We start from the raw sequence: 12,803 nt of genomic DNA, 5'->3' as shown, positions 1-12,803 counted from the left end.
AAGACCCAATTAAGGTCTCGAGATGGGTTTGCCTACTAACCTTCCGAGCTGATGAAAGTAAACTAAAAGCTAGAGTGGCATGGAGACTATTAAGATCAAGTTGTCACTATTTTTTGCTAGAAGATCAGAAATTTTATTAAAAAGAGAAAAAAGAAAAAAAAATGATTAAAAAAAGCTCAAAAAATTAAGAAGGGAGTCCACCTTCGGCAATGCCATCAGCAGAGGCTCACTGCCTCTATCTGTAAAATCTAAACCGGGGCACTGTTTCATCAATGTGGAGCTTGATAGAAGGAGGCAAATTCGTTCTCTGACCCGACCTACCGGACTTGACAGCTTCTTTGGCAAGGAAGTTAGCAATTGGGTTGTCACTTGATAAGTATATATGACTTATTTTTAACCCAGCCACAAAATATGCTAATTTTCAAAAGAAAACCCTAAGGGCCCGTTTGTTTAGAAGGGTTTTCCGTGTCTGCTGATGTGGCCTTCACCACACCCCCTTCCAAAGTCCTACCAAATTGGTGGGACTTTGTGAGGCGGTAAAATCTCTCTCTCTCTCTCATCGTCGGCTTCTTCTTCTTCTTTCTTTGTCAACCCTTTATTAGCCAAAGCCTGAGGCTGCGACCGGCCAGTTTCAGATGAGGTACCTAAACCCCATCACAGCCACGCGCAATGAGCTACTACGACTAGACCAACCACGCAAATTAGGGCACATAAAAGAGCGGCTCGGCTAGGATGACGACAAAGTCCGAATCCACGTCGACGACATCCGGCGGTTTTGCTGCCATCACCGACAAGAAATTGACGCTGGTGAGGTATCTCAACAGCATACTCAGAATACTAAAGAGAGAAAGAGAGAAGAAGGGTGAAGAGTGAAGAGTGAAGAGTGAAGAGAAAGAGAGAGAATTTTTAAGTTTTTTAACGTACAATTTTATTTTTATTTTTTATTTTTATTATTATTATTATTTTTTTTGTGGTGTAGGAATAGTAACTTCTTCTTCTTCCACCTACTGTATGCCTGTATCCGAAGCAACTACCTCTCTCTCTCTCTCTCTCTCTCTGGTTAAAGTCTAAGCCTCTAAGGTCTCTCTCCTCCCAGCCTTCATCCAACCAAACATGATGGGGTGGATGCTACAGTTATTTCACCACATCTTTACTTTCTTGTCTTTCACCCCACTAACATGTGAGATCCATATTGACAACATTCCTACCCCCAACTCCCCTCTAAACAAACGGGCCCTAGGATTCTTAAACTTTGGTTACATATATATCCATAAAATTTATACTTGTTTACTAGGATAAGGAAACCCAAAACATTTTTTATTAAAAAAAAAATGAAAAAAAGAAAGAAAAAAGAAACCGTATTCTATTGGGAATAAGTTCTCTATTTAGTAGCATGGTCCCTTGCTTCAATGCATGGGTCAATGGGAGCGTACATAGAAGCATCAATAAGGTGGGCATTATTGTTTTTCATAGGAAATGGCAGTCATCCCCCTCCCCATGTGTTTAGACGCAACCCAAGTTAAGAAAAAAAAAATCTATAGGACTATTATGCTATCAGCTATGATGTATGGAACAGAATGTTGGACAATTAAGAAGTGTCATATAGAGAAGATGTGTGTGGTAGAGATGAGGATGTTAAGATAGATAGATGTGTGATAAAACTAGGAACGATAAATTAAGGAATGAGCATATTAGAGCTAATTTGGGAGTTGCTTTGATCAATGATAAGCTCCGAGAAAATCATTCAAGGTTGTATGATTATGTTCAACGGAAGCCTAGCGATGCATCAGTAATGATGAGTGATATGATTCAGATTGAAGAAGCTACAAGAACTAGGGAAAGGCCTAAAATAACCATAGGAAAAGTGAGGGATGACGTGTAGTCTGGGTCTGGTACCAAGTTTAACCTCAAATAGAGCTTATTGGAGAGCAATGCTCCATGTGGCCAACCCCATTTAGCTGAGATCCTCCTGACTTGTTGGGTTGTGTCTTTTTCCTTTTACTTTCATATTTCATCTTTCACATCTTACTTTTTATCTTGCATTCTACATCTTTCATTTGTCATGTTCTATTTTCATTTCTCATCTGTTCCCCTCCCTCTTCTCTATTTAAATATTCAGTTTTCTTTATTTTAGTTTTTGGTTTTTTTTGTTTTTTGGATGTTTGTAGTCACGTGACCTCATTAAGTTAGGATAAGGCTTAATTTGTTTAATGTGTTTAGACACAACCCCTACATTTCCCCACAGAAACCATTTTCCCGTTAAAAATGCTAATTTTTTACAAGGTTCAAATTTGAATATTTGTTTTTATGTCACACCCCACGGCTTGAGACTTGGCTTTTTTTTTGGGTTGAAGACTTGGCACGTAATTGAGGAGGTGAGGGGTGGTCCTTTGCAATTTGCATGCATGGCATATTAACTATATTTGAGATATATTCTTGTTGCGTGTGATGAAGTCCACCACTTTTGCCTTCCTTATTTTGGTGGAAATTACTTTTTGCATTCAATGGCCTGCCTTCTTCTATTTAAGCTCTAGCTAGCTATTATGTAAACCCTATATAACAGAAAGAAGACCCTCCTCATCACTCCATTTGTTCCATATATGAGCATTGGAAGATGAAGCAGAAAGCCTTCTTCTTGGTGGTATATGTTGGGTTTCTTCAACTCATGTCCTCCCTCGTTAGCAGTGCATTTGATCGCTCCGAATTCCCTCCCTCATTTCTTTTTGGAACTGCAACATCTTTTTATCAGGTAATCTCCTCTTAGAAAAATATATGTTTTCATGTAAATATAGTTTCATCATACCATTGCAAATTATATGCATTCATGTAGATCGAAATGATGTACGTCTGTTAAGGATCGAACTTTTTTTATTGTTGTTAAAAATGGGTATCCATGCCTTCAGCCTGACTAGTCCCATGGGCGAATCGGGTCATACTGGGGTTGAATGAGAACCATTTAACTTTTACTGAAAACAATGAAAAGCACTAAACACCCCCGTGTGAGTGGCCCAAGGTGTACCAAATGGGAATGACACTTAGAACGTCCGAATTTACGGCTCATTCTCACCAACTGCACTACCCCCTTGGGTTTTTGTTAAGGATCAAACACCTAACTCGATAGTATTCAAAATGATCCATGTTTAAAAAACTAATGATGAAATTCAAGCAGAATTCATCATTAAAAGCTAGTCGTTACGAAAAAGTTTCCAAATCCTTATAAATATTTACATCAAATTATTTACATTGTGAGATTATTTCTTTTGCATGAAACTCATAATGGATAAATATAAAAAATTATCTATTAATCTCAGATGTAGTGGATAAGGAGGCTATAGCTATGGCAGTATTAATGGGATTCCATCCAGGAAGTCTCCTTTTGATCAATCAAATTAAATCAGGTGATTGCAACGTCCAACCAATCTTCAGAAGCACTACCAGTAGAATTCCCATTTGGGGATTTACTGTTTGTTTAAACAATTTATAAAGTGAACACACTGACCAAAAAATATGTGGACTTTTGTGTATTGAAAGATATTTGCATTCTTTTTCCAAAACAGGGACTATTAAGTTAGAATTTTCTTGATGTCATTTTCTAAATTTTGTTTCCCAGATAGAGGGTGCTTACTTTTGGCAGGTAACAAAAGCCTCAGCAATTGGGACGTATTCACTCACTTACCAAGTAATTTTATTTTATTATTATTTTAACTGATTTATTATGTTAAACTTACTCTATTGCGAACTAGTCGTCATGAAGTTTAAATCAGGATATAGTTTCTCTGTGGAGGTGGCCACTCAAGTTGTGCCTAAGAAGTTGGGCATTACTGTTGTTCAGAACGACCAGGGTGACAAGGTCCCTACTCACACAACCACAGGTTGGCGGGTATGCATTGATTATCGGAGATTGAATTTTGTTACACTTAAGAATCACTTTCCTTTGCCGTTCATTGATCAAATCCTGAAGAAATTAGCAGGCTAAAGCCATTTCTGTTTCTTGGATGGCTATTCAGATTATAATCAAGTCACTGTGTATCCTAAAGGTCAAGAGAAAACCACTTTTACCTTGGTAAAATTGCATACATTATGGCCCTCTCCAGACCCTTGGTAGTAAGAGCCTTGTGCTCTGAATACAAAATTCTTATTACCAGAGAAAGAAAAGGAAGATTGTTGACTGATAGAAAACCGTTTATCATTTCATTTTTAAGAAAAAATCGTGGATGGAGGCACTGGAGATGTTGCAGATGATCACTACCATTGGTACATGGTAAAATCTACATCACAAAATCCTGCTCAAACCTAGATAATTACTGAAAATAGGTTTTCCTTCACTTCCAACTCAGGCATGTAAAAAAAATTCACTTTGTATTAACCATGAATTATCAAATAAGAAGATACAGAGTTGATGCATTCCTTAAGTGTAAATTCTTATAGATTCTCCATTTCATGGTCCAGACTCCTCCCAAGTAAGTTATTGCACTAGTTCCTTTTTTTATTCTTATCACTAAAGAATAAGAATTTTACATGAAGCTAGACTCTTAAACTCGTATCTCTATTTCAGGAGGTAGATTTGGAGAAGTTGATTCCATTGGAATCGAATTTTACAACAGGCTGATAGACGCAATCTTGCTCAAAGGTTAAATATTAAACTCTTTCTTATTAAATAAGCTTACCACCAAATACTTTCATTAAAAATAATTCCTTCCACAAACAGGTATACACTCATGTAAATTCGATCATATCTACACCATTAATCTTTGTTTTGAAACCACAAAACTTCAGCCCTAAATTTTTTCCCCTGTTTACCTCTATGAAAGTTAAATTGAAATAAATGTATGCCTAAAGATGTCTATACATAGGTGTGTCAATTCTGGGCCCACCCAGTTAGTCCGACTAGGAAAACCTGAGATCAGCCTGGATCATTCATTAAATGTACGCTGGACTCAAGCCTGAATTGAATAATATTTGACCGTTCCTAGTGCAAGGGTCCAGTCCAATAATCGCCTGATCAGAACGACCACATAAGAGCCTGTTTAAGGCCGTTAAGTTCAGAGATTAATGTCTCAGTAGTCCCTCTAAGGCCTATTTAGAGCCATTTAGAGATAAATGGCTTAGTGACCCACTTAGACCGATTAAAGGTCAGTACCCAATCGATCATTTATAAATGGAACTGTACCTAGCCCATAGTAAGTTTAGGAATGATAATAAAACGAGTATAGATACATACGGTAATTAAACGAACTAGATGATAATAAAAATTTTATAAAGCGTGTACCCAATCGATCACTTTTTTTTTTCAAACAAAGTAAATTCAGTAATATGTATTATATGTTTAATTCGTTATTATACATGTATAATATAATATACTTTAAAAATATATTTATTTTCATATCTATGGGATTACATGGTAAAATATGATTTTTTTAAATAAAACGTTTGGATATGTGTATTCACTAACTATGGACTAGCCTTGAGGATCACTTACTTAAACAGCCTAGTCACGATGAGAGATCCAGGAGTAGGAGGCCAATTGGGTTTGACTAAAAGCAGCCCAAACCGACCGATTGACACCCCTATCTATATATAGACTGGTAAAAAAACACATGCCACATATATACACAAATAATTGATCAAATGGGTGGGTATCAGGGACGCATTAACTTTAATAACATAAACTTATATTTATTTTGTGTTGAACCAGGAATACAACCATTTGTCACACTGAACCATTATGATATTCCTCAAGAACTTGAAGACCGATATGGGTCATGGTTGAGTCCACAAATACAGTAGGTCTTCCCTTATATTTTATTTCCTGTACTTCATTTAGTAGTACTTTTGATATTACATGTTTGTTATCAGTAATCCTATTATATATGACACAATGTAGGATATGTAGAAGTTTAATCAAGGCATGAACAATACATTACTATAGGTGGTTATGTATATTTGCACCTTACACACACATCAACTTCTCTTCTTTGTTACAATTGTCAATGCCCTCCATCAACTTCTCTTCGTTTCAATTGTCAACGCCCTCCATTAAAACCCACCATCTCCCTCGCACTCTCGGGAGTGATATTAATTGCTCTTTAGATTAATAGTATGGTAGTAGTCCCATCACTCTCTCTCATATGTTGGGTGATTTTTTTTTTTTTGTTTAACGAGTATTTAAGCCTTTGATATGACTACTTCTACGAGTCTATATTGACCCCACAACCATATAGATCAAGTCATTATCAGAATTAAATGAGAAATATTAAACTTTCACTGAAAGTAGTAAAGATCCCTAAACACCTCCATATGAATGACCTAAAGGAGGTAAGAGCAGTCAAATTCAGAACCACACGCTTCTTAAGGCAAAGGACCCTTGCCAACTCCACTACCTCATTGCATGGGTTTCATGTGACTGTTTATTTAGCATGCCTATGCACAGTTGCATATAAAAGCCATTGAGAAGTAACTGGTTAAGACATTTGAACTATGGAAAAAAGAACCTTGCCTACTTACTCGAATCTATGCCCAAATACAGGCAAACACGAAAAGACCACACAAATCATTTGTTGTATGGGTTGTGTGGTTGGTTTGAGATTTGCAGTTTATGAATCTATTTACGTATAGGTGGTCATGTATATTTGCAGGCATGGTGCTGAAGTGAGAGGTTATTTCATATGGTCTCTTTTGGACAACTTTGAATGGTTATATGGGTATACTTTGCGGTTTGGGATTTACTTTGTGGATTATAATACATTAGAGAGAACACCGAAACTATCTGCAATTTGGTGCAAGAAATTTCTTAATGGAGTGAAGGTATTAAAACGGAAAAGAAAATGAAGGAAGAGTTGGAAGACCTCTGCATCTACCTTATAGCCACATGTGCTATTCAACTATTATAGTTGTGTTATGTATACTGTTGTATTACATATGGGTCAGTCGTTGCAGGTATATTTGATCAACATATGTCAGTGATCTTTGATTGGCCAGGTAGTGAAGTAGGTATCTCTTTTGTCCATGCAAGTTCTTTTAAAAATATGCGTAGGCAATTGTGGTTAGATCTGGAGCTGTTGATATCTTCTTTGGTTCCTTGGTCTGTGATGGGGGATTTCAATGTGACCCTGCTCTCTCATGAGAAAAGAGGTCCTGGTAAGTTTAATCTTGGATCGGCTGCTGAATTCCAGGCAATGATTGATGCGTGTGAATTTCTCTCTATCCCTTCTCAGGGAAAGAAATTCACTTGGACTAACAATCGTCGAAGGGGTCATGCAGTTGCAGTGTTAGATCGGAATTTTTGTGATGAGAAGTGGATAGACGTGTTTAGAAATGTGAAGCAAGGTCTATTGTTGTCTTCGGTATCAGATCATGCCCCTCTATTTGTTGTCTCTGATGTTGTTCAAAGGCCTACAAATATCCCCTTCAGATTCCATAGCTTTTGGATGGAAAATGATCAATTTATCTCCGTGGCTGAGGAAGCTTGGAAAACTCAGATAGTAGGTGATCCAATTGTCGTTTTGGCACAGAAATTAAAGCAGGTCAAGGAGAATTTAAAGGTTTGGGGGAGGGCTACCTTTCCTAACCTGAATGATGAGGTCGACAAAGCAAAGCTGAAATTAAAGAAGGTTCAAGACATGATAGAGGTGGCTGGGATGAACGATGAATTATTTAACAGAGAGGCAGATGCAAAAACAGTATTATTGAAGGTCAACCAAATGTACGAGAAGTTGTGGGCTGAAAAAGCTAAACTGAGATGGATGAAAAATGGAGACTGTAACTCGAAAATTTTTCATCTCTCAGTGAAGCTTAGGAGGTTGAAAAATCAGATCACCTCCCTAAAAAAGGAAGATGGAACATGGGTTTCAGACCAATAGGGAATATCGTCTTATGTCTATGATTTTTTTGAGAAATTTCATGAGGCTGATGCAATCACAGTTCATAATGACCTTCTTAATAATATTCCCAGGGTGTTGGAGGAGGAGGACGTGGCAGGATTGGAGATTGCCCTGAGTGGGGATGAAATAAAACAAGCGGTTTGGGATTTAGATCCTGTAAGCTCTCCAAGTCCTGATGGGTTCCCAGGCAGCTTCTTCAGGCGATGTTGGGCCATTGTTGAGGGTGATTTTTGTAGGGCAGTGAAAAATTTCTTTGAGAAAGGGTGGCTTCCTAAAGGAATAAACAATTGTTTTATTTCCTTGATCCCCAAAGTTGAGGGTGCGGCCTCTCTTGATAGGTTTCGAACTATATGTATGGGAAACTTCTATTGCAAAGTGATATCAAAAATATTATCTTCAAGATTACTTGTTGTTTTGCCTAAATTGGTCTCGGAAGAGCAAGGCGCTTTCCAGCAGGGTAAAATAATTTCGGCAAATATCAGCCTCGCATCAGAACTGTCAAATTTGATGCACTCTTCGGTTAGGGGTGGTGGAATGGGGCTGAAGCTCGATGTTCAAAAGGCATATGACTCTCTAGCTTGGGAATTCCTCTTTGCAGTTATGTGCAAATTTGGGTTCTCCTCTAGGTGGATTTGTCGGATTCACAACCTTCTACTATCTTCCCGAATATCTATCTTGGTGAATGGTGGCCCAGTTGGGTTCTTTGGGGTTGGTAGAGGTCTCCAGCAAGGAGATCCTTTGTCTCCCTTCTTATTTATTCTGGCAGAAGAGGTTCTCTGTAAAGGTCTTAGAAGTCTAGCAAAGGATGGTTTGATAAAATCTCTTCCTGGTGCTCGAGGTGTGTTAACTCCCTCCCATTTATCTCCCTCCCATTGATAAAATCTCTTCATAAATGCATCTGCTCAGTTCGTCAAAAATCTTAAGGCCTTTCTTGATAAATATCAGGCTTTCTCCGGCCAAATATTTAATCTAGAAAAAAGTAGTTTGTTCTTTGGAAAGGTTGCCCCTCACAGGAAACAGTTTATAAGTAATTTTATGGGAATCCAATCTGCAAGGCTGCCTACTAAATATTTAGGTGTGGACCTCTTCAAGGGGAGAGTTAAATGGCACCACATGTTACCGTTGATGGATAAAATCAAGAAGAGGCTGTCGGGATGGAAGGGTCGGCTTCTCTCGATGGAAGGTAGGGTGGAGTTGGTTAAATCAGTGATTTCAAGCATCCCAATTCATAATTTCGGGATTTATTGGTGGCCAAGAAGCTCTATAAAATTAGTAGAAAAGTGGATGCAAAACTTCATATGGTCTGGTGACATAGAGACAGGGAAGAAGATACTGGTGAAGTGGGATGAGGTATGTAAACCTACCAGGGAGGGAGGTCTTGGCATTAGGAGGTTGCGAGACGTTAATTTTACTTGCCTGTGCAAATTTGCATGGCAAATTAAACATGAAAATTCTCTTATGAGCGTTTTCTTTCGTGCTCATGTTTTGAAGGTTGATGGTTCGCTGAAAACTTCCTACCTTTCCTCTTCGATATGGCCTGGTCTTAAAAAGGTGTGGAGGTGGGTAGAGTCTCATGAGCAATGGACTGTTGGGAATGGTCAGAGGATAATTTTTTGGAAAGATAGTTGGCTAGGAAAGAAGCCTATTGAGGAGTTGTATGGCCTGCAGTTAGGTCTCTTTGATTCGATGCAAGCAAAGGTTTCCGATTTCATTTGCCAAGATGAGTGGAATTTTCCCCAGGTGAGTTCTGAATTTTTTCAAAATATCTTTGACCAGGCCAAGGATATCAGAATTTCAGATCTGGATGATTTTTGTCATTGGAAATTAAATTCCTCCGGAGTCTTTACAATAAAATCGGCTTGGGAAAAAGTAAGACGGGAATCGCCAAAGGTGGGGTGGTATTCATTGATTTGGAATTCTCATCTCCAACCTCGCCAATCGGTTTTTGGATGGAGAATGTTGAAAAACAAGCTAGCTACTGATGATAATGTGAAAAAGAGAGGGGTTCCATTGCCATGACAGTGCACTCTCTGTGGCATAGCGGAAGAGTCTGTAAATCATACCATGTATGAATGCTCTTTTGCATATTTCATGTGGCAGAGATTTTGTTGCTGTTTTGGGTTTAGGTGGCCTGGATTTGAAGGAGTTGAAAGATTGATAGCTTGGTGGAAAGATTAGACAAAGAAGACCACCTGTAAACGGGTGTGGCTGAAGGGTTTTGTTCTAATCCCTTATTTCACTTGGTTGGAGAGGAATGGAAAAAAATTCGAAGGAACCTCAAAATCAAAAGAGCACTGTTTTGGCCAAGTGAAGAGCGAAATTAGCTGCCAAGAGCTAGTTCATTCAAGGGCAGCCATCTCAATTTCGGATCTTGTCACTTGAAGAAGCTTGGGTATTTCATAGGTGCGGAGAAGGCCTCGGGAAATCCTCAATATTTTCTGGTGCCCTCCTAATTCAGATTGGATAAAACTCAATTCGGACGGTTGCTCTATTGGTAATCCAAGGAAGTCTGGAGCAGGGGGAATCCTTCGCAATGAAAAGGCAGAGGTAGTGGCAAATTACAGAAATTTTCTAGGAACTCGCAAAAATTTCGAGGCTGAATTTCTGGCACTTATGATAGGGATTGAATTAGCTAAGCAGCACAATGTGAAACGGCTATGGATAGAATGTGATTCAGTTGCAGTTGTGACTAATTTTCAGAAGAGGCAAAGTCCGTGGATAGGTCAGCAAAGATAGATTACTTGTATTTCTTATTTGGAGGATGTGGAATGGAAAATAACCCATTGCTATAGGGAAGCCAATTCAGTGGCGGATTTTTTGTCAAAATCAGCCGCTCGTTTTGAAGTGTCAGAGACGATTTCAATTTGGCCAACTCTGGTTCAGATGGAATTAGACATGGATGCATCGGGTCGGCCTAGGTCCAGATTCACCTAGGAGTTTTTCCAAATTTTTTGTTTTTGGTGGAGTTGGGTAGTTGCTTAATTCTGTTGATGGCAATGCCGAAGGTGGAATTAATGCTTCTCCCTCTCTTTTTTTTTTTCGCTAAAAGGTCATGTATATTAACAAGAAATGGAAAAATTTTACAATGAACCCGAAATACCGGGAAAAAATATAAGAAAATTGAAACTACCAAAGAAGTCCTAGAAACTCTTCCCCACCTTCGGCATTGCCATCAGCAGGGAGGAGGACCAGGCATCAAGAAGATAGAGACACCCTAGTAGAATCTATAACGCGACCTGTCCATCGCATCATCCCGAATATACTGTAATATCTCTGAAGGCCAGATCAAAGTTGTGGAAGATTCCTCCTTCTTGGCAGCCGTATTTGCTAGAAAATCTGCTATGGGATTAGCTTTCCAATATCAATGAGTAATTTTCCAGAAAATACTCTTCAGGAAAGAGAGAAGAGAGGCCCACCTTTTCCACACAAACCACGGCACCAGACCCCGTTGCACCATCATAACCACTGATACCAAATCACATTCGATCCACAGAGACTTACAATTCATCTCCCTCGCTCTTTCTATACCTTCAATCAATGCATAAAATTCAGATTGGAAGCTAGATGCATTTCCTAAGAAGGAGTTGTAGTACAAGATCATCTGCGCAGTACTGTCCTTTATAATTCCACCGGCCCTTGCTCTTCCTTGGTTGCCCAGAGACGAACCATCACAATTTAATTTCCACCATCCTTCAACTGGTGGCAGCCAAAATATCTCCCGCACTCCCTTAACATGCCTTTTTGGGCCCATTATATTCAACCTGTAGCACCATTGCAGATCCAAGTGCAATTTTATTCTATCACGCTTTCTCGGACCTTGCCTTTGTACCTCATCCATGATGCCTTTGACAATCTGAGTAAAGAAGCGTCTTACCCCCCTGAATCTCCTTGAGTTCCTCTCCATCCAAATGAAAAATGGAATTAGAATCAAACCCGCCATCCACATTTGAGACAGACCTACAGTGCTAGAGGTTTGAGTCCACCACTGAACTAGTTCTGCCAAATCTGCCCACTGCATTTGCCAACGAAACCCAAAAGCCTCAGCGAAGAAACTCCATACAAAGACAGCACCCTCACACTCCCAAAAAAGATGAGGCAGCGACTCCTCCGCCTTGTTACAACTCTCACATTTGGAGACAAGGGGAACCCCTTTCCTTTTCACCTTGTCATCACAGGGCAGTTTACCATGCATAAGCTTCCAACCAAAAACCGATTGACGAGGAAGTAGGTCAGCCCCCCACACAACCGTCGCCCAACTCTCCTTTGGTTTTCTTTTGCGTAGAGCCTCCCAAGCCGATTTGGTGGTGAAATTTTCTAACGAAAAGCGGGACCAGCAACATTTATCTTTCTGCGGTAATGAGATATTTTTGATCTCCCTGATAATACCTTTTAAGAAATCCGAAGAAGCTCGAGGGAGAGACCATTGGCCATCCACAATAAATTCTGCTACTTTACATGAATTATTATGGAAATGAGAGGGAGGGAGGGGAGATTGCTCTGCAATTGACAAAGGGCCTAGTCATCTATCATGCCAAAAAAGAATGTCCTCACCATTCCCCACCATCCAACGCTCAGAAGAAGAGACAAACTTCCACATCTTTGAGATGCCTTTTAAAACCGAGGACGACTTATACCCCTTCTTGAGGTCACCACCATCGTCCATGAACCTTGCTCTCAAGAACTTGTTAAAAGTTGTCTCTTCATGTTTCATTTGCCACACAAGTTTACTAAGTCCCACACAATTCACCTCCCTAAGTCTTCTGATTCCTAGGCCCCCTTCAGACATGGGTCTACACACGTCCTCCCACTTAACCGATATTTTCTTCACTGTATCAATCTCCCCTGACCACAGGAAGTTTCGGATCCATCGCTCCACTACTTTATCACCGACTCAGGCCACCAATAAACTGAAAAGTTATGTAT

The 12,803-nt window shown here is 39.3% G+C and overlaps 2 protein-coding genes across 14 annotated transcripts in view; both read left to right on the top strand.

Moving 5' to 3' along the window:
- Nucleotides 1-2,601: 2,601 nt before the first annotated feature.
- LOC122084577 (beta-glucosidase 9-like) overlaps nt 2,602-12,803 on the top strand; it is a 42,945-nt gene continuing 32,743 nt past the window's right edge. Inside the window, exons 1-7 of one of the 13 annotated variants that reach the window (XM_042652932.1) lie at nt 2,602-2,749; nt 3,312-3,398; nt 3,611-3,634; nt 3,744-3,880; nt 4,203-4,261; nt 5,696-5,783; nt 6,636-6,710. In XM_042652932.1, the coding sequence (XP_042508866.1) occupies nt 3,338-3,398; nt 3,611-3,634; nt 3,744-3,880; nt 4,203-4,261; nt 5,696-5,729 (315 nt within the window). In that variant the 5' untranslated portion in view covers nt 2,602-2,749; nt 3,312-3,337 and the 3' untranslated portion in view covers nt 5,730-5,783; nt 6,636-6,710. Of the gene's footprint in view, nt 2,750-3,311; nt 3,399-3,610; nt 3,985-4,202; nt 4,355-5,695; nt 5,784-6,635; nt 6,711-12,803 lie in introns of those variants that run through there. The other 12 variants (XM_042652933.1, XM_042652934.1, XR_006141941.1 and 9 more) reach the window with 12 other exon arrangements.
- Nucleotides 7,026-10,616, top strand: LOC122084826. Its single transcript, XM_042653251.1, has 5 exons — nt 7,026-7,798; nt 7,952-8,718; nt 9,202-9,230; nt 9,372-9,620; nt 10,284-10,616. Exons 1-5 carry the CDS (start codon nt 7,026-7,028, stop codon nt 10,614-10,616), a joined length of 2,151 nt encoding a protein of 716 aa, XP_042509185.1.

This window comes from Macadamia integrifolia, chromosome 7, assembly GCF_013358625.1.
Source record: "Macadamia integrifolia cultivar HAES 741 chromosome 7, SCU_Mint_v3, whole genome shotgun sequence".
Taxonomy (NCBI): Eukaryota; Viridiplantae; Streptophyta; class Magnoliopsida; order Proteales; family Proteaceae; genus Macadamia; species Macadamia integrifolia.
The sequence above is the reverse complement of the archived record's forward strand: the minus strand, read 5'-3'. Positions and strand labels throughout refer to the sequence as shown.